At 31.1% G+C, this 22,284-nt stretch overlaps 2 protein-coding genes and 1 long non-coding RNA gene across 8 annotated transcripts; 1 reads left to right on the top strand and 2 right to left on the bottom strand.

The window, feature by feature from the left end:
* Nucleotides 1-4,704: 4,704 nt before the first annotated feature.
* On the bottom strand, nt 4,705-6,102 carry LOC124823223 (F-box protein PP2-B15-like). Its single transcript, XM_047295397.2, has 3 exons — nt 5,646-6,102; nt 5,426-5,544; nt 4,705-5,310 (listed from the first exon to the last, which is right to left on the bottom strand). Exons 1-3 carry the CDS (start codon nt 5,898-5,900, stop codon nt 4,872-4,874), a joined length of 813 nt encoding a protein of 270 aa, XP_047151353.2. The 5' UTR covers nt 5,901-6,102; the 3' UTR covers nt 4,705-4,871.
* Nucleotides 6,103-8,975: 2,873 nt separating this feature from the next.
* LOC124823240 (Tetratricopeptide repeat (TPR)-like superfamily protein) lies at nt 8,976-12,340 on the top strand. 6 transcript variants are annotated; one of them, XR_015781769.1, is made up of 8 exons: nt 8,976-9,270; nt 9,477-9,543; nt 9,623-9,662; nt 9,833-9,965; nt 10,061-10,132; nt 11,273-11,346; nt 11,964-12,046; nt 12,136-12,340. XR_015781769.1 is itself a non-coding variant. In XM_047295417.2 (8 exons), the coding sequence occupies exons 1-8, from the start codon at nt 9,019-9,021 to the stop codon at nt 12,200-12,202; spliced, it is 774 nt and encodes a 257-aa protein (XP_047151373.1). In that variant the 5' UTR covers nt 8,976-9,018; the 3' UTR covers nt 12,203-12,340. The 6 variants fall into 6 exon arrangements, 3 of the variants coding, with proteins under 3 accessions (XP_047151373.1, XP_087953850.1, XP_087953849.1); XR_015781770.1 differs by having other exon boundaries at nt 11,985-12,046; nt 12,136-12,214; XR_015781771.1 differs by having other exon boundaries at nt 11,266-11,346; nt 12,136-12,174.
* Nucleotides 12,341-13,625: 1,285 nt separating this feature from the next.
* Nucleotides 13,626-17,764, bottom strand: LOC148194506 (uncharacterized). The gene is made up of 8 exons (XR_015781572.1): nt 17,436-17,764; nt 16,960-17,223; nt 16,779-16,851; nt 16,310-16,390; nt 16,152-16,211; nt 15,538-15,610; nt 14,757-15,424; nt 13,626-14,411 (listed from the first exon to the last, which is right to left on the bottom strand). It is a non-coding gene; the product is annotated as an uncharacterized LOC148194506 (long non-coding RNA).
* Between the last annotated feature and the right edge of the window lie 4,520 nt (nt 17,765-22,284).

Genomic DNA, 22,284 nt, shown 5'->3' with positions numbered 1-22,284 from the left:
AAAAAAATAGAAAATTTTTTTAGAGAAAAAAAACATGTTAAAGCATTTAATTTTCATACATTATGATTTTATAGAATTTGTTTTCCTCACTTTAGCGTTGCCTTTACATTTTAGTCGGTCGAAAATATGAATTTAGTTATGATGCACTACAGTAATATTATATTATCATTCAATCATAAAATGTTATTGATGTGCTTTTAAAATAATATCATAAAATTTTGAAAATTTTATATAAAACTATTTAGTAGGATCATGTTTTCTTTTTCAAATTATATCACATAATATCTAAAGTAATTATTATAAAAAAAATATTTAACTTACCATAGATACACATTAGACAATATGTTATAAATACCTTTGACCAGCAGGACATCTAAATTAAATTATAACATTGTAAGAGACGTCGCTTGCACAGCATAATTAAAAAAAAAACAAAAATTATAATGTATTGTGTTGATTTTCACATTGTACCTAATTTAATTTGACGCTAAAGTAAGTTCAAAAGACACCATGAATGAGACAGATATAAAAAATGATAAAAAAAAAATTGATTTTTTTTTTGCAAGTGTCTTCAAAAAAATGAAATGAAATAAACATTTTCTAAAGAAAACTATAATCAATTTACATACATGTTACGTTGCAAATTAATCAATATATAGATTAATTTTACCTCATTAAAAATAAGTTTAATTTTTAATTTAATTTTTACAATTACTTACAAGATAGTTCGTTTAGACAAGTTCTATAATCGTATTTAATTACTTTACATACTTCACATCGTGTTTGTTTTTGGATATTAACGGTTCATCAAGAAAGGAACACGTGACTTTTTGAATATTCAATAAAAGAAAGTTGAAGCTATTTATTGTTTTAAAATAATTCAACTTCCAACTTAAGACATCTATTAACGAAAGTTGACATTATAAACATTAAATTGGCGTAACAATAAATAGCTTTAAAATTAGTTTACGTTTATTCTAAATTTTAACAATAAATAACTTTAAGTTGACATTTAATTTGCAATTTAAAAAAGTTTGAATAGAAACTTACATTTGAAAATTTAGATTTAGTAATTGTATTTAAAATTAGTTATATATTTTTATATATTAATTATAGTTAAATTGTTCATAGTTTACGTTTATTCTAAATTTTATAAATTATATATATATATATATATATATATATATATATATATATATATATATATATATATATATATAGTTTTGAAGGGAATTCAAAACCTAGTTGGTCATAGAAGCACACAAATTTTTTTTTTCAGTAAGCGCGGGTATGGTTGATTTGGACATCGTATTCCAAAAAGACACGTTTTAAGGTTTTTGTATTAAAAAAATTAGGTTGTATGTTATAATGGTTATATATATATATATAGTTTTGAAGGGAATTCAAAACCTAGTTGGTCATAGAAGCACACAATTTTTTTTTTTCAGTAAGCGCGGGTATGGTTGATTTGGACATCGTATTCCAAAAAGACACGTTTTAAGGTTTTTGTATTAAAAAAATTAGGTTGTATGTTATAATGGTTATTATTAAAGTAATTTGATGATGATGATGATGTTTAGAAAATTTTTGGAAACTTAAAAGAATAAATAGACATTAAAAGTTAAATAATTTTTGTTGTCAAAAGTTTATGAACTCAAGCATTTAATCACTCAAGTGTTTAAACATTCAAGTGTTTAACATCTCCGAGAATTTAACACTTTAGATTGTACAATATTTTAGACGTGTTTAATATCTCATACGCTCTAACAACCTAAACATGTCTAACACCCAGACTATCTAACATCTTAGACGGTCTAACACCCCAAACACGTCTCACACCTCATATGCGTCTAACACCCCAGACGATCTAACACCACCAACACATCTCACACCCCAAATGATCAACGTCCCAAACCATCTAATACCCCATGCAATCTAACACCTTATACTCGTCTACCATCCAAGACCGTGTAACATCCTAGAAATTCTAACACCCTAGATGCATCTAACACCTCGGACAGTCTAACACCCCAGACATGTCTAACAACCCAAACGGTATAACACCCTAGATAGTCTAATACCTTACACGGTCTAACCATATAAATGGTCTAAACACCATAGAGTGTCTAACACCCTAGACGGTCTAACACCCCAAACAGTCTAACATCTGAGACGATCTAACATTCCAGACGGTCTAACACCTTGGATGATCTAACACTTTAAACAGTCTAACACTGTAGACGATTTAACACCCAAGATCGTCTAACACCCCAGACGATCTAACACTCATAAGACCCGAGATGGTCTAACAAATGTTTAGAAAAATTCCAATACTTTTCACTATACCTGTTCCAAATCAAGAGGTGTTTAGTCATCTGCATTATAATGATTTGACAAATAACAACTTTTGAAAAGCTCGGTAGCAATGTAAACAACTTGGCAAGGTTGGGAAATGAGCTTATGAAGCTCGACCAGTGTGCATGGGGCATCTCGACAACATAGTGAACAACTCATCAAGGGTGGTCACAAAACTTATTTACACCTTCAATCCGTTGTTTTTTGTTCGGACCATGATATATTAACAGCTTTTTGACAACAGACTACATGTCACTATTTTATTGGTCTGTATATTTGAAACAGACCAATCACAGGCTACCACATATGTTGTTGTAAAAAAGTTGTCAAAAAAAATTGTTAAAAAGATATTTTTTTTTTGTTCAATGCGTACTGTGAACAAATTTGTGTTCATTGGTATATAAGTTGATATAGTACATAGTATATATGGATTTACATAACCAAAGCTAGTAATTCATGATATGGATTTGCAGTTTGCTAAAATCCATTATGTCTGCTAAAATCATTCTAGACTACAAAAAATTGTGTGTACGAAATATGGGTATGTGTTGCGGATTATAGCTTGAATCTGATGATCAAAGTCCAAGATTAAAAATAAGTTTAATTTTTTATTATACTTTTTACAATTACTTATAACAAAGTTTGTTTAAACAAGTTCTATAATCATGTTTAATTACTTTACACATTTTACATCGTGTTTGCTTTTGGATATTAACGGTTTATCAAGAAAGGAACACATGATTTTTGGAGTGTGCAATAAAAGAAAGCTGAAGCTATTTATTGTTTTGAAATAATTCAACTTCCAACTTTTAAGACATCAATTAATGATAAACTTTAAATTGTCGTAACAAACCATTTAATTTGCAATTTAAAAAAGTTTGAATAGAAACTTAAATTTGAAAATTTTGATTTAGTAATTGTTATTTAAAATTAGTAAATATATTAATTATAGTTAAATTATTAACCAAATTTTATTATTTATTAATTTTTCTAAAACAAAATTAGTTTACGTTAGTCTAAATTTTATAAAGTAATTATATATATATATATATATATATATATATATATATATATATGAGTTTGCTAACGCGCGTCTGTTTTTCAGTTGGTACATTTTAGCAATGTGTACTGGATTTTAGTAGACAAAAATATCCTTATATATCATGAAAAGGTTAAACCCTTACTCACATCTCTCATTCCTCTCAACCTTTTCATCTTTCTCACTCCAATCTTCTCTGTCATCCCTACTATAGCCCAATTGAAAAAATCAAAAACACTTGTCATCTGTTAAACAATCTTACAAAAAAATGAATGATTTTATAATGAGTTTTCATCTTATAATTTTTGTCTTATCTAATTTTATCCAATTTTCACAAGCATAAAGGAATTGATAATTGACCTAGAAAAAATAAAAAATACTCACGGTTAAACAATTTCTTACAAAAAATGATTTTATAATGAGTTTTTATTTTATAATTTTTGTCTTTATCTAATTGATCTAATTTTCAGAAGGATAATGACATCAAATGAATTGGTAATTGGCCTAGAAAAAAATAAGAAACAATCATTGTTAAACAATTTCTTACAAAAAATGACTTTATAATGAGTTTTCATTTTATAATTTTTTTCGTATATAATTTTATCTAATTTTCACAAGCATAATGACATAAAAAAAAATTGGTAATTGGCATGGAGGGTTTTTTTAGAGATGTTGATTCAACATATGCAGATGATTAAATTAGAGAGGTTAGTGAAGATGGTGAAATTGAAGAGATCTTGAATGAACTTTTGCCTGAAGGTGAATATGTCAATGACTCAACTCTTTACAAAGGCCAAATTGTTTAAAGACAAGTGTTTCTGATTTTTTCAATTAGGGCTACAGTAGGAATGACAGAGAATATTGGAGTGAGAAAGATGAAAGAGAAAAGGTTGAGAGGGATGAGAGATGTAAGTAAGGGTTTCGGGTGTTTCTTTTTTTTTTTTTAAATACCTTTAACCTTAAAACTTAAAACTTAGAATCCATGATATATAAGAATATTTTTGTCTACTAAAACCCGGTACACGTACCAACTGAAATATATATATATATATATATATATATATATATATATATATATATATATATATATATATATATATATATATATATAGTTTTGAAGCACAGTACGGGCATTCAAAACCTAGCTGAAATATAATAATTGGTCATAAAAGCACACAATATAATAATTGGTCATAAAAGCACACAATATAATAATTGGTCATAAAAGGACACCGGTATTCGAAAAACACACGGTTTAAGGTTTTCTAATTTTGGGAGAAACTTTTTCTTCGAAAATGTAAAACAAGGAGTTGAAGAAGGGAACGCTGATATTTATTGAAGATTAAAAAAATATACATGGGAATTAGAAAATAAAAGAAAATAAAAGAAAAGAGAGAAATTAAGTTGTTACATTGGATGTGTTTAGTTTTGGTTACCGTAAAAAACAGTGAAAAGAATGAAACATTTGATTGGAGAATTAAGAATGATGATGCTTGGGTCTAACTTCGATGCCTTCGACGACAAGTCCTCCCTTCAACTGGTAACCTTCCTCCATCAAACTCATCGTAACGTGTTCGTCATTTTCACCACTGAAGAACTCACCCACCTTGATTTCCATCCACCCATCTTCTCTTTTTGCTGCAACTCCCATAACTTCCTCTTCTTCCATCTTCAACACCCTCCCCTTCTTACCCTTTTTCTCATCTTTCTCGCACAGATAAACCTTCCCACTCTGCACTTTCTCCCCCACTGCAACACTCACCTCGCACGCCACCCGATCAAGACCGTACTCGCGGTGCGAAATTTTCATTATCAGATAAACCGCATACCACGTGTTTGGTGTTAGAATCCTCGTCCATATTTCCCCCCGAATTTCTAACCAGCTCACCATTCTCAGCTCTGCCACTTCTTTGAATCTGCATAATCATTAATCGTCCATTCTAATTAACATTCATCGTACCACACTTCATCTCCAAATTCCTCAATATCGTTCAAATTTGAAACGGTTGAATTAATTAATAAATTAATTACCTTGATTCTGGGACCGTTCTCCAGCACCAGTACAAGGGGTCACTGCTCCACGTTATCGACAATTGTCTAGCGGATAGGATGTACGATTTTTTACCTGAAGACTTCTCTAATTTGAAGCTCTGCATGTTGTAGAATGAGGAACATGAAAATATGAGTTAGTAATTTGTAGAAATGAAAAGAAGAATGAAAGGAATTGATTTTATTAGATAAGCATATGTACCATGTTGCCGCCATCTAGGAGAAGTGGATGACAGAGAGAACAGAAGAGGTGTTTGTAAGAAGAGGAATCAAGGGTGTGGGGATGAAGAACCCTTGATAGAATGCGACGATAATCAGAGGGACAGAAGCTTTGCCATAGGAGGTCAGAGTCAGCGGCTGAACGGAGGGTTGAAGACACCATTGAGAATCTACATGCGTCATGTGGAGATGTGTACGACAAGATCTTTGAAACACAATCATCCGGCAACGAATCCATGATGAATTTAGGAGAAAGGAAAAAATATCGAATGTATATAAAAGCGAAAGAGCGTGTCTTGTTTTTTATCTGACAGCCGCCAGCGTTCTGATTCTCGTGAACATGGGACGCTGAGCTTTCCCTGTTCTAAACTCAAGCAGTTTCACAGGTGTAACTTTGACCTTTCGTAAATGTGTAGCTGTCGACTTTCGGAGACATACTAGGCTTTCCAAATCGTGGTACTTATACTCATCCACCTTATCACATAACTTTCCCCACACCACCACAAATAATTTCTTAGGTTGTTTTTTAATATCAACATCTATTAATTAATGTAATCGAGCACGATCCAAACGAAAGCACGTACTAACAAACTTTTTATATTCATTGTTTATTGTTTTGGTGGGTGAAGAAACTCTGAATCTTGAAATATTTCCTTGGCGCGCTACTTTTTATCTTTTATATTTGCGGTGTGCAAAACTCAGACGGTATTATCTTTTGTTAACAGCCGGACAAATACGAAGGATGAGAATGACCCTCAACTAATCCGACCACTAGCTAGTGTCTTCTTGGATCATTGTCACAAAAAGAAACATTACTGGATTTTTCGTCATTATTTTAATTTCCCACATGACACAACTTTCGGATTTTTATTCTATCAAATTAAATAATCTTATATCACTTTCAGAGTTGAACATAAAATAGATAAAAAACCTTTTTTTAAACGTTTTGTAAAACTAAAATCGTAACGAATTTTTAATCTCTTAAAGCCTCCATTAATGATTAGCGGTAAGTAAATTTTAATGTATAATAACTTTAGTAAAAGTAGCTTTGTTGACATCTTTCTACCCAGTTGGCACATTTCACGCAAAAGTGAAATCAAACGAGACCTTTTATTTATGGAAAATGTTATTTGGACAACAAAAGTTTGACACAATTTTGACAACGGCGACGTGGCAGCTGTGCATTGGCTCAGTGAACCGGGGTGAGGGGTATTTTGGGTTTTTTCTGGTTTGTTTTCAATTCACTGAGCCAATGCACAGCTGCCACGTCGCCGTTGTCAAAATTGTGTCAAACTTTTGTTGTCCAAATAACATTTTCCTTTATTTATATACACACACATATATAAGAAAGAAAAAGATTTAATAATACTCTGTTAAGCAAAAAAATTATATCCGTCAAAGAAAACTTTTTATTTTAATTTTATTTTTATATAAGAGATAAAACTGCACTGGTTTGGTTAAGATATTGAGTAATATGACTCATTAATTAAGACTAAGACATTGAGATTTTGTCCATACATCAATTACGGGCCGATTAAAAGAATGATATAACAACATTGGAAAATAACTCCTTTAAGGTTTATATGATAGTCTACAAAAGTAAGCACAAGATATAATGTCTGTAAAATAATGTTTAAAACTATGAGTGCACAAAATTAATTGCATTGTATTTATTTGTTAAAAGTTATACTCAACCAACAAATAATTCAAATAAATTATTTGAACGGAATTAAAATTTAATTCAGACAAATTAAATTAAACAATTTCTTTTTTCTAATAAACTGAACTGATATTAACTATTATTTAAAAACTTGAAAAAAGAAAAATTAATTAAGTAGATAGAAAAAAATGTTTTCTTATAAAGAACAAAGTTAAAAAGTTGAGATGAATTGAATCAAGTCAAAGATTGAAACGAGGGTAAAATGTCAAAACAACGCCAAAAATCGATTGAATATAGCTGGTTGAAACTCGGTCGAGTTAGCCTAAACAAAAAAGTGTCCAAATTAGGCTAGAAAAGTCACAAATGAAACTCAGTCAAGTTGATATCGACCAAAATTCGGCTGAGTCAGTCTTAGTTAAAAATTAGTCAAATTTAGTTGGAATGACCATAGGCTAAATTCAGTCGAGTCGGTCCTAACAAATAATTGGCTGAAGTTGGCCAAATTGGCCCTGGTTGAAAATCGACCGAATTCAACCAGGATGGCCATGATTGAAACTTAGTTAAGTTGGTCCCAATTGAAATTGACCGAATTCGACTAAGTCTGTTCGAGTTGAAAATCAACATAATTCAGCCAAGATGACTATGAATGATCTGAAATTGGTCGAATTTGGTTGAGTCGGTCCCAACCAAAATTCAACTGAACCGATCTTTATTGAAAATCGGTCAAATTCGATAAGTCAACTCCTTTGACCGAATCAAAGTTTGATCGAATCGATAGTAACCAAACTGAACTGTAATTTTAAAAAACTATCAAAATATAAAACAAATTAATTTTAAGTTATTGAATAGTTAACTTTAATTTTAAATTTCAATTTTCTAAAACTTGAACTATAAAATGATATAATTAATTTTTTATTATAAATAATTCCATTTTTTTAGTCAAAGTTAATTGATAATTTACTGTAATTTAGTTAATTTTGATTATTTTTAGTTAAAATAATAAAGTTTTAGAAAATTCCAAATAATGATGAGGACACTCACATTGGTAGCCCCTTTTTCGTTCCTTATTCAACACAAACCATGGTTAATTTATGATAGTTGACACTAATAAAATACTTAGCAAGGGGAATACTTCTCGACTCAAAATGCCTCAAAGCAATCCACACATGATTTTACTTAAATGATATATTTTCTTAAAGTGGATTCCATATATTTTGTCTCCTACCATTCACTTCACATATTAATACTTTTATTTATATTCTTTTAACATATAATAATAGGGTTAAATATGTTTTTAGTCCCTAAACTATTGGCCGTTTCTGGTTTTCGTCCCTCTTCCAAAGTAAGGTACAATTTGATCCTCATTCTTTAGAAAAACATTCGTTTTAGTCCTCAAAATTTTGTTTTTAGTCATCGTTTTAGTCCTCAAAACGTTCGTTTTTTTGGACTAAAACGAACGTTTTTTAAAGATTGAGGTCTAAATTGTACTTACTTTGGAAGAGGGACGAAAACCAGAAACGGTAAATAGTTTAGGGACTAAAAACATATTTAATCCTATAATAATATGGTTTTATTTCTACAATATATATATATATATATATATATATATATATATATATATATATATATATATATAGATGAGATAACATTTCTGGTCACAAAATTTGACACCTGATCTTAGCTTCCAACCACAACCATGTCAGCCTTCATGTCCATTTCCCACAACCTTAAACCCTCGATATTGGTGTCTCCTTCTCTTCACCACTCTTCCTCATTCCCAATACTACTGTCTTCCAAACAACCCTTCTCTCTCACTCATCCTTTAAACCTCACACGAAGACTCTTCCTTCCCTCGGTTTCCGGCATCTGGGACGCTCTCACCGGCGCCAGTAACAATGCCCGTGAAGCCGTTCTCGCAATTCGACGCGGAATGTCTCTTTTCCGTCAGGTTTCTTCTTCAATTCTACTTTTTCATCGTCACCTTTTTCTTTTCCATTTTGTACCACTTTGGGCATGTATCATTGCTGCTTATTTTTATGTTATGATGTGTTGCTGTTACTCATACAACATTTTATTCAGTAACACTTTTTGTGTCTATCTCTGTTCATTATGAATTGTTGTACATGTAACATTTGTAGTTAATTTATTGTTAAGGGTGATGTTTCGGGGTCTCTTGTGGAGTTCGACAAGGCAATTCAGTTGGATCCTCGTCAAAAGGCGTGTAGGTTTATACACTTCTGGAAAACGATTCATGAATTCACTTTGATATTTCGGTTATGAGACATTGTGATTGTTACCAGATCTTTGGCAAAGGGGCTTGTCACTTTACTACCTTAATCGGTACTTACTTACACTACACCTAATAACACTTTCTCTAGCTAAATTTAGGAAAGAATCGTTGTTGAACTTTTTATTGACAAAGTAAAATAGGTGTGGTGTGAGCAAGCACAACTACAATGTGCTGCTCTGAGTGCATCCAAATGAGACTGAATCGAACCCTTTTATTGTAGATTTGAAGAGGGAGCTGAGCAGTTTCGATTTGATGTTGCGCAAAATCCAAATGACACGGAAGAGTCCATATGGTGCTTTCTGTGTGAAGCTCAACTATATGGAGTGGATGAAGCAAGGAAGCGATTTCTTGAGGCAAGTAGCTGCTTCTATTTCTAGCCACTAGGAAGTGAACATGAAATGGAATGTTTACACATGCAGATAATTATCATCTTTCTAAATGAATTTAGGTTGGCATAGACCCGAGGCCAGTCATGCGAGAAGCATATAACATGTTCAAAGATGGTGGGGATCCTGAAAAGGTGTGCTGTAGTTACATTCTTAATTAGTGTGCAGTTATTTCTGTTATGTATATAACCATGCTTAATTCTCCCCTTTATAGCTTGAGCTAGTTTTAGGAGAGTTGTTGTTGGTCCGTGACCATTTCTAAAGCATGCAGTGTTTTTTTTTCATACACATTCACCTCTTAATTTGGTCCCCAAAATCGAGTCCTCTCATACTTAAACTAAGATTATGTTGGCAACTTGTTAATCTGGTCTAATTTTCACGAATTATGATATATTTTGTAGGACAGATTGTGTAAGATTCCCTAACATTTTACTCAACTATACAATCCTGCTTCATTTATACAATAATATGGAACCGTATTTCCCTTCTGTTAGCATAGACCACCCCTGAATATATCGTTGTTATATGAAGAGAGGGAGATTGTTGTAATGTTGAAAAGATGAAGGATATCAAGTATAATTATGTTAAATCTCAGGGTTGTTAGTAATTTTCTCTCTATTTCTTATGTTTGCACAAATGCTTAACTTGAGCTTGTCCCCTTGAAGACGAATCAATATGCTGTCATGCCCTATGTGAAGCGGGCATTGCTTTGTTCCTAATCAGTTCTGCCTATTATTAACTATAATATAGAGTGTGTAATGAAAAATTCACTTATTTTTAGTGAGTAAATAAGAAGTAGGAAATTAGCATAGAGGACTTTCTGAGGCTGATATTTATCATCAAGGATCTGTTAACCAGATCAGCAGCACACTGACAATCAATTCAAAAACTAGGAAGATAACGCTATTCAAATTGAAATAGAAAGTCAAAATTTGAACTTTGTTAGAATTAGAAGTAGAGGACCAAAAGTTCAAAGCCTAATTTTGTTTCATTTTTTTTAATGTGAGTTTTGGATTCGATAATCTCTTTTGTCTAGTGGTAAAATTTTGTGTGTCTGACAGTTAGATTAAGGTAATCTTACAATTTTTCCCGTTGGTTATTTGATCAGAATCAGAATTGTAAACTTAAAAACAGGTTTGCAGTAACTCTACTTTCAGTTCCCTGCAAAGGCACTAGAATATTTTTATTTGTCTTGTTATTGGCCATCCATTATTCCTTATGCCTCTGTAGATGCAATCTGATGAGGGCAATTGATTTACCTGTCTAGCTTGTAGCTGCATTCTCTGGTGGAAGAGATAGTGAGTATTTTTATGCTTCATTATATGCTGGGCTTTATTACGAATCTCAGGTATTCTTGCAACTTCCAATCCTAAACATATTAAGAAATTATTATTTAGTACAATGATTTACATCATTATCCCAATGGAACTCTGTTTGGTTTACATAGCCTCTGTTAGGTGGAAAATTTATGGGGATGGTGATTTGACAGAATTGATTTTTTCTATATTTTTTTTTTTACAAAAGGAAAAATCAGATATATGTTGTTAAAATGATAATTGTACCAACTTAGCAAGAATTCAACAAGATCTTCTCTGCACCAATGAATTTATTAATAAGAAGCTGGTTTTCTTGTCTGTTATTTGATTGTTTAAAAGATTTTAAGGTGCAAAATTCTTGGATTGAATCCCTGCAATTGCTTTATTCCTCTTTCTGGACACCTTGCATGGCGAAACATTTCCAACAATAAAAAGAACGCACCAACGAAGAAGCTCATATTAGATAGGATAACCATTCATTAGTTTACACACTTTGTTATTAGTTTTTGGAATTGGTGAGACAGTTACAAGTTTGAACAAAGTGGACCAAACTGGAATATTGTGTATTAACCTGCCATCTTGTTCTGTCAGAAGAATTGTACTTTTTATGGTTTTTATTTGGTTTTAAGTTGCTTTATGAATTTCGTAGTAATGATTTTTCCATGGGTAGAATGAAATAGATGCTGCCAAAGTTCATACAGTTGCTGCATGCCAGTCTTCTTATGGGCAAAGGTTTGGTTTTGAATAAGTACACATTTCTTAGCCAGTGAAAAGAGTGCAAATTCGGAACATGAAAGGTGCATATTCATTCTTTAATACAGGTCTGATGATTATATGGCAGCTCTTTCCAAGGTTCACTGTCAATGTCGGAATTGGGTGTTCAACTAAAACTTTTTGCAGTGTGACCATTGTTCACGATGAAACTGCTAAGTGTCTCTATGTTCCACAAACATATTGAGTTACTATGCTGCTGGAACGGTTAAAAGAATTTTTCATATTGCTTTATTCTATTACTTCTTCACTTGATGTTGTGGCCTATATGAATATTAGTAAAAATTTTAAACATGGAAATTATTTTAACAATGAGATAATCTTTAGTTGATTAATATACTATTTGATTTCTAAAAGGTTGATTTCTCACCAATTTGGTCTTCGAAATAACACTTTGGTCAGCTTATTACGGCCATAGTGAAATGTAGCCCCGGAAATTCGTTTCATCAAATTTTGAAACTTGGTCAATAGATATGTATAATCTGTTTGATTAAATTGATGTAATTAGAATCTCTACTTTTGTATGTTATCATTTTGGAATTTAATGACTAAAAAAAGAGAGACATAAGTTTCTTTTGATTTGACATATGGGATAATTTTTCTTACCATAACAACAACTATACTAGTCCATAATACGGATCGGCCACCGCGTTGACACCGTTTCCATATTCATACTCAGTTTCCATATTCATATTCAGTTTCCATATCCATATTCATAGTCAATAGATATAGGATATAGTCAATAGATATAACATGTTTTATCTTATATTTATTCCAGTCAAATAACTGCTATACTTTCTGTACCTATGTATATATTTTTATTTTCTTATTATTTTAATATTAATTAATTATTTTTATAAAAAAATAAAAAACACATTAAAAATATAAAAATATCAAATATTCAATATAAAAAAGATATATTCTCATATACTTAGTGCCAAATATTTAAAAAGGCATTATATTAGTATAAATTTCAAATCAAAATACAAAATAATAATTAGATCAGCGTAAAAAAATTATATAAAATATTTCATAATTAACGTAAATCAAATTTCATAACCAAAACATGTATAGATTTTGCTAACATCAATGAAAAATATTGATAAAATTAAAATTTATTTTAAAAAATTATAAAAAGAAAACAAATATTTAAGTTTAAAAGTATTTCAAATGTTTCTTCACTATTCTTTTTATAGACTGATAAAATTATATAGCGTAGAAAAAAAATTAAACTAATAATAATTTACATTTAGACATAAATCTTTTATTTTTTTTAATTTCAGTGTTAAATGGTGCAAAGAAAATTAATGATAATAACATTAATTTATTATATAATAAATGATAATAAAGCCTATTTTAGTAAAACAAGTTTTTTAAATGAAACAAAAACTAAAAAATAAAAAAGAATTAAAGAAGATAAATTTTTATATTACCTAATAAATAAGTTATTTGCATGATTAAACACTTAAAATTGAAAGTTAAATTTTTTTATACGAAAAAAGATAACAATAAATAAAAATATTAAAAATTTGTAAAAATAATCAACCTGATGGACTTTTCTAATTCCAACTTGACAACTCAACCACTGGATCATCGAAGGCCCCAACATCAATCCCGTCAAAAACTTTGGTCCTCCATTCCATGTAATCCGTCCCACGAAGAAAGATGGAAATTGAAGTTGTGCGCATCCAAGAACTGATGCAAGAATATCTAAAGGTTCTCTATGATTATTGATGACGCAAATGCAGCACAGCTAAAGAAGAAACGACCTTCAACTCTTTTGCTGTTACAGTGTTACTATTCTATCAATATTCTATCATTTATTATAAGTGTGAGGAAATGGTTCCTTTCCTCACAGTAGTGCATTGACACACAACTCACGGCTATTGTTATTGGACTCAGGTAGCACTACACGCTTCTCAATACAAAGTTTCTGAATCATTCTGATTACTTTTATTATTGAAAGAAAGGGTTTTTATAACCCAAAATTACAATAGATTTTTTATAACTACATTAAGGGAAAATTGAAAGAGTTAAAGAATACCCTAATCTAACAAAGGGGTTATAACATCTACCCTAATGTTTGAGAGAGAACAAATTGTATAGGCATTTCCAATCAATCAATAGGACAAACTTCTAAATGATAAAACCCAACAAATATGATCCAAGAAACAGGACATTCTAACCTTGAGCTTTGAATAAACAACACGATAGGTTCCACAAAGTTAAAGGCTCCCAATAGGTCTAATATTTCTCTGGAATCAGAGCTCATAGATGCAAGCATAGCCCACCAAGCATAGCCCACCAAGCATGCAATATCCCAAAACTTATTGATAAAAGAGGAAAAATTATCATATATAAAGCTTCACACAATATAACATCATTAATAAACAATTCTGTTTTATATAATGTTTTTCTGTTAATTTTGAAAACAGGCACTTCAGATTATCGATAAACTATTTAAAAGAAACAGGAAATTATTGTCCAAAGAATACCATAATAATTAATACTTTTTATTTTCTATATAAGTAAATAAAAAATTCAAACTTTTTATCATAATATGAAAAATTACCATACATGACAAGCAGCAGCAACACATGCATAACGGCTTCCATTAAAATATTAAATATAACATACTTGAAGTATTTATGCAGCGCCACATGATCCTTACCTATCCCCGCAATGTCATAGCCATAATCCCCAAGCAAGTCTCAGTAAGATATGATGGGTATTCATATGATATAGGACGAAGCCAGCCGATCTTCTCCGTACCAACAGCTGGAAATTATTTCAATATAGTATTGAATGTTTAACGAAATTAGCTTAACATTGGACACACAAGCGTCAGTCGGATAATAATCAAGCAGTGAAATGATAATTTGAAACTCTCTTTTCTCTTATGCATTCTCTATTACAACCCCTCTGATAACAGAGCAAGAGATTAATTAAATTGGTGCTCAAGGTATTCAAGAGATCCTTACCTCTCCTCATTCCCTAGTCTCTGATTACAAACCTTTCACAAAAGATAAGATCCCCCTTTTTCTTTTTTATAGGCAACATGCCTTCTTCAAACTATCTACATAACTAACTCACTATCATAAGATATAGCTAAAAACGGTTAATGACTAACCTATTGTAACCTAACTACTCCTTCCTTCTCCTAAATATTCACCTTGTCCTTGAGGTCCCAATTGGTTCAAGCCTGATGATCAAGTCAATCCCCACCTTGCAGCCCATAATAGCTTTACCCATCCTGGATCAAACACAAGCAAGTGCTTCCAATCTCTTCTCGTGCTCAATTTTTACTATGATATTATCCCGATAACAGAGCATCAAAGTCTAACAAGAATTGTAATGAACAATTAAATAAGTATTTAATCTGTTTTTTATAAAGTTGAATCAAGGAAAACCATGGATAAGTGAAACAAAGAGTGTGTAATTAGTGAATGTACCTGGAGAGAGTAAACTGAAGCAGATTTGGTTGGCAGGCTTTTTAATGATCCGAGTCTGTTAGCATTCCCACTTCTACTAATGTGAAAAATATGAGCTCAGTTTTTCCATTAGAAAAGAAAATTCCTAAAGAGATGGTTCGTCAGATAAACGACTTACTTTTCTAAATAAAAATGATATGGCATCCCCACGTCAATTACATTTAATTTAAATCTTTAAATTTACAATTATCCCTAGAGTATATGTAGAGTTATTCAATGTCATGACATCCGTTATAATTATAGACGTTGATCCTAGATAACCAAGAATATTATATATTAGGATGTTTTAATTTATTCCCATATCATATCTTTATCATTAAAAAATATCAAATCTCCTCTATTATTGTATTGACTACTTTTTCTCAATATAAATAAAGTACTCATACTGTTTGAGAAACACAGTTTTAGTATTTCTCTACTTTGTTTATATCTATGAAAGTATCATGTGTAAAATAAAATCTCATTGACAAGTTAATCAGTTAATGTAGCAGACAAAATTATGGCATAAAAGAAAAGAAAATCAAGCATCCCTCAAGGGGAATTGGCTCTGGTAATAATGGATATAATGTAGATACCTGTTGGGCGATGACAGGATGACCAGAGATATTTGTGAAAACAAATGTATTGTTTGTTCCCTGTACAAAATCTTTTGTCAAATCAATAAAACAACAAGTGGCACAATAGAAGTCAATCTATCAAATAACCAATAAAATAAAATGACTTTTGGTATGACCTGGTATTTTTTCTTGCTAGATGATCTGAGAGGTGCTTCAACAATGCTGCCAAATACTGCTCATGTTTTATCTCCAACAGTCTAGAATGGAATTTATGACAATAAGAACTAATCCTTGTTAGGAAAAAAGTAGCTCTCCTAAATTATTAAAGAACAGAATAATGCATATAACAATTTCAACTCGGTACAGACTATAAGAAGGCCACAATCCACCATATAGCAAGATAATTACTAGGATGTGGCAGTATAATTTGCCAACATAAAATTGTTTAACCATTAATATTGTAATGTGGGACAACATTTGGACCCCTTAAGCTACTGCATGCTATTGTTAGCTACAGCATATAAACTATTTACATAATATTCAAGCACCATTTAGCATTTGACCTTTACTAATTTTCTAATGTAGATTAGAGACAGATAAATGCATGCTTAAAAGTAACACAGCTGATGAATAACTAAGCTGTACCAGCAAACTCAATCCAGGCCAAATCATGCTTCTCCGGTAAAGAGTGGAAACTGATATATCATGCCTCCAAGTGCTGCAAACAATGTATAGAAGTTACAACAATGACAGTACTCCAAATAATAACAATAATAACAGTAATACATTTATCTATAGCAAGATTAAGAACTTCAGAAAAGAATACACGAATGGCTCTGCCAAGTGATTGCTTGCTTTTGGAAAACAAACTTTTCCTCCCAACATTTTCCTTCATCAACGAGTCTGGTAAAAGGTTGTGATTAGGTGCAGCACCTTTGCTATCATCACTCTGCGCGTGCGAGTTTGCATTATCTCATGGGTCAGAAGAAGACAGTAAAGAATAGAGAAACTCAGTGAAAGATGAAGTATCAGGCCCATCAGCTAAACCACGGTTAACCTCTTCATCATTCTCTGATCCACCTACTTCTCCCTGACGAAATAAAATGCACACCTAAACTTTACTTTGAAGCAAACACGAAGAAACTTACTTAAAAAAAAAGTGAGAAAAAACAAATCAAAATGAGAGGACATCCTAAGGATAAGATTAAAACTTAATAAGGTAAATACAGAAATAATGCTGAGAGACGGGACATGAAGACAACAAATGAAGACAACAAGGGTGAAGAAAGAGAGAAAACTGACGGAAGGAGGGGTTGGTGTTGGAGTGGGTGGAGGGTGCTTGGAGGAGGGTTTGAAGCGTCGTTGTCCGAAATGGGATTGAGCAGGACAGAAACAAAGTGGGTTGCTTTGTTGGGTAAAGATTGCCGTTTTCCCACTTACGAAACTCGAATCCTGGTATTTTCAGAAACGTGGGATTTTCGTCGTGTGGGAGACGACGATGCAACGGTGCTGAGGATGTGAGGATGCAATGGCGACCACGGCATGGGGACAATAGTTCGTAGGAGTGTACGTGAAAACAAAGAAGGGAGAGGTGCTTCGGATAGGATATGAACTGAAAACTAAAATTAGGAATTTACACCTATGATACTTAAGGAACCAACAATCATATAATTATAGAGTTTTATATCATTAGAGTTTTATTACGATAGATCTTTTAAAATGTGTCATAATATATATTTTATCATAATATCAATTTTATCCGTCCATCCAATGATAGATGGATTTTATCTAACTTTATTTGTAGATTTTATCTGTCGTAATACATATTAACGAAAATGTCACCACTACTTTTGTTATAACAGGTTTTTTTAAAGTATGTTATAATATCTTTGAGTTTTATCATGAAAATATCATTATTATGAGTTTTATTTGTCATAATGGAAACTTTATTTTCCACTGGTGCCATTACAGCTTTACTCATCTGGATCAAACACAAGCAAGTGCGTCCAATATCTTCTTGTGCTTAATTTTTACTGTTATTAACCTCATAATAGAACTTCAAAGTCTAACAAGAACCTAAGGCTCCATTAAGAACTTAACTATTTTAAATGGCAAGAGATGATCCTCAAAGTCCTTCACTACTAGATGACAATTTTACCCGCGAGCACGGGTATTCGCGGGTAAAATTTGCGGCGGGTAGTAACTATCCACAAATATCTACTACCCGCGAGTAAAGGATAGCAGATATTTAATACATGTTTCTAAACGGGTCGGGTACGGATAGTATACTACCCGCTCTGCGGATACCCGTCCGCGAAAAATTAAAAGAAATAATTTATATATTTTTTAATTAAATTAATTAAAAATAAAATAAAATTATATTTTATTAGGTTAAATTTAATTAAAATTAAATTTTAATTTATATTTAATTTATATTATATTATATATATATTTTTTGTAATTTTATTTAAATTTTATTTTAAATATGTATTAAATATTTCTTTTTTATTTTTTGCGGGTATGCGGATACCCGTGGGTTTTAAAATACCCACGGATATTTTTTAAACGGGTACCCGACGGGTAGCGGGTCGAGTAGCGGGTACAATTTTATCCGACGGGTCGGGTTGCGGGTAGGCACTACCCGTGTCCGACCCGTTGCCATCCCTATTCAGTACCTTTTGCCAATTCTGACCTTTAATTTGTTGGAGTTCTTCACTACCTTTTGCCAATTTTGACCTTTAACAAGTTATAACGAATTTCACAATTTCTGGTCTACAATCTGCCCAATTGACGAAAGCTATTTAACTCCCCTGAGTTAAACAAACCAAATGTTTTAAATCACTCCACTTTAAAACAAGTACAAGTATAGATTAAAACTCTCTTAGGCCTTGTTCACTTGAGTGGATTTGAGGGAGAGTAATTGAGGGGATTTGAGAGGATTTGAAAATAAATTTTTTTGTTGTTTATTTGAGTCAATTTGGAGGTAAGTGAGAATGAATTTGGAAGTAAAGTTTGTGAGAATTAGTGTAGGATTTGATTGACATGACAGATTAAAAAAATTTACTTCCAAATCCAATCTCATTTACCTCCAAATTCACTCAAATAATCAACAAAAAAAATTATTTTTAAAACCTCTTAAATCCCCTCAATTACTCTCCCTCAAATCCACTCAAATGAACAAGGCATTAAAGAGATATGATCAAAACAATATAGAAAATAGATTTTAAAAATCTTAATACTATGATTCATACTAAATATTTAGACCTTACAACTGAACTTAAAAACCTTGCAAAGATTATTCTTTCAAGCTTCTCTAATGTGTCTTTATTTTGAGCGGACAAGCCTTTACAACATCCCAACTTTATAGCATTCAATTACCATAGAATTTGTCAGACTTTCAATATTACAAAACAGACAACTTAAAGAAAACCTATAAGTTGTTATTGCATATATCCATACATAAGTTACAATAAAAAAAAGGGATACAAGATCCTACACAACTATGAGATATTACACTGAATCAAAAGTGTAATAGGTATTCCAAACAAACACTGATTAAACTAAAACACTACATCCTACTTTATGCCTTGACTCCATCTCCTCCCAACACTTGTTCACCAGATACATCTCCTAAGCTCACACTACTAAGGTGATCATTGCAACAGAGAACAAACAAAACAAACAAACAAACAAACATAAAGAAGGAAGAGTAAGCTAACGTACCAAAAGAACATTTATACAATTTAGTTTAAAACATACATAATAATTACACAATAAGATTTATAACATCATACTTGACCATCTGGATATGTGTATTAATGTTAGACTATGACAAGTTGTTGCACTAGTAGTGATGGAACAGTTGGCCTACCTCAAGCTATCACACAATGTTAGTCTATCTATCACCTATGGCTAAAGAACACCAGACCACATACTAGAACCATGTACTACTCCTCACCACATAAACCCTTCTCTACTTGTGATGAAATGATTATTGGAGTGTTAGGATAACTTCCAAGACTAAGTCCCTACATCAATACATCACATTACTAAACTCCACCCTAGGAGCTACCCCATAACCATTGAAATACCAACATGAAGTCTCACCACGAGGTCTATAAAATCATGACAATCATTGATATCATATCATCATATTCATCAACCATAAACATACACATAAACAGGTTCACAAATCATAAATATCTATTTATTCAAATCAATTAAGTATAATAGATTTATAAACTAACTCACCCAAATAAAGAATTTGAAGCAAAGAAAACATATAAGAACTTAGAAACAAAGCGCTCAATAATTTTTTTAGGATAATCAATTATCTCACTTGATAATCAATTATTCAATAGAGTTTTTAAGAAAAGATAAAAGTTTGACTAAAATAATCGATTATCAGGTCAGATAATTGATTATTTATGTTAGCTTTTGACAAAAAATTGATTTTCTGATTTGGTTGCACCCTAAGACCCATCTAAATGACCAAAATGGTATCCTTGACACTATAAATGATTTAAGAACATGTTTATATCCAAAATTGAATATCATTTTACTTATTTGGTCAAAATTAAGATGCACCAAATCAAAATTACACTTCAAAACTCAAGATATAAGATTTTACAAGTTACTATTCATATTTTGGTGCACAATGTGGCTAGACAAGTCTTAAAATACCTAATGACAGGCTACAAACACCAAGCTTACTTCTACGTTAAATCCTTTTAGAATTTCACCTATCAAGATTCTCTTTTAAACTAATTTCATAGCTTTTTGCGTATGTAAATATATGACAATAGATTAAACGCACCACAAACCATATTTCGATAAACTAAATGACTACATAAGTTTTAAATGGTTCGAGAACAAACCATAAACATCCAATTTCTCCCCAAAACAACTCCTCTAGAATTTTACCTATCTAAACCCCCATTTTTTTAAAACGAAACCAACTATAACTCTATCATTCTATCACATTACAAATCAACATCACCTACCACTCATTATGATATCGGTTTCATTAATTCAAGCAACCTAAAATCAATGCATTCAACATGCAATCAATGTGGATCCTTTCAATATCAAACAACATTCATTCAATAGAATTCGCATAAGCACTTCACATACTAAATTTATCTATTTCAAATCAAACCAATCATGCATCACAATATATTAAATCATTAGCAACATAAAAAATAAGTAGTTAGCTTCACTTACCTTACAGAGAACCCAGTTGTTTTATACGAACGACTTCACTCATTAAAGGAACTCTATGTGCACCTATAACTCACAAAAACATGATCAAGGTGTACTGTTAGAACCGATGATCCGTAAAAGTCTTATAAAAAGCGAGTGTGCCAACATGAAATGAATGACTTGTTATAAATAAATATTCTTAAAGTTAGACGATGCATTATCAAAAAAAGATGATTTTGGCAGCATAAGACTATGTGTAATTGTTTCTTGTCTTCTCTTTTTTATGCAGTCTTCTATTTATAAAAAAAAAATCAAAAAAGATTTGTTAGTTTTATAGTCTTTTGTAAAATGTTAGATGCTATTGTGTTTTTGCATAGAAAATAATATTGATGTATAAATTCGTTAGACAATAAACTTTCGTATATCTTAACATGTTTATGAATTAAGACATAACTTTAAATAAAACACTTTATTCTTTATACAATTTACATAAATAATAATAGACTACACAACAAAAAAAAAAATTACTCGTATTAATACAGTTACCTATATTCAATGTAATCTCTAATCAAATTAAATTATTATAGTGTAATTCCAGAAAAATTAATGCATATCATAATTAAACTATATTACACTTTAAAATATTACCAACATTCTTTATAACCGATAAAGAATATACATTTAAATTAAAAAATATGAATAAGCTATTTACCTTCACATCTTCGTGTCAATTCGAGAACAAAACCCCAAACAAAAAGATGACTTTTCGAGTAAGAAAACTTGAAAAAAATAGAAATCGACAAACCTAATTATACTTCTGTAAAGTAAAAGAAAAGAAAGTAGAAAGTTATCAACTGAAATATAAGATTATAGAAAAAAGAAACTCAAACAAAAGTAAAAAAGAAAAAAAAAGTTATGCATTATAACACAACTTCTTTATTTTGAATAC

Source organism: Vigna umbellata, chromosome 8 (assembly GCF_029865625.1).
Source record: "Vigna umbellata cultivar VRB3 chromosome 8, Vumbellata_1.0, whole genome shotgun sequence".
Classification (NCBI taxonomy): domain Eukaryota; kingdom Viridiplantae; phylum Streptophyta; class Magnoliopsida; order Fabales; family Fabaceae; genus Vigna; species Vigna umbellata.
The sequence above is the reverse complement of the archived record's forward strand: the minus strand, read 5'-3'. Positions and strand labels throughout refer to the sequence as shown.

Bases quoted from the DNA above. Each gene is read 5' to 3' on its own strand.
- LOC124823223 (XM_047295397.2), bottom strand. From the start codon at position 5,900: ATGGATTCGTTGCCGGATGATTGTGTTTCAAAGATCTTGTCGTACACA. The intron at 5,545-5,645 runs GTACATATGCTT...TACAACATGCAG, and splicing joins TCCTAGATGGCGGCAACATG to AGCTTCAAATTAGAGAAGTC. The intron at 5,311-5,425 runs GTAATTAATTTA...ATGATTATGCAG, and splicing joins AGAACGGTCCCAGAATCAAG to ATTCAAAGAAGTGGCAGAGC.
- LOC124823240 (XM_047295417.2), top strand. From the start codon at position 9,019: ATGTCAGCCTTCATGTCCATTTCCCACAACCTTAAACCCTCGATATTG. The intron at 9,663-9,832 runs GTACTTACTTAC...CTTTTATTGTAG, and splicing joins TCACTTTACTACCTTAATCG to ATTTGAAGAGGGAGCTGAGC. The intron at 11,347-11,984 runs GTATTCTTGCAA...TTCCATGGGTAG, and splicing joins GGCTTTATTACGAATCTCAG to AATGAAATAGATGCTGCCAA.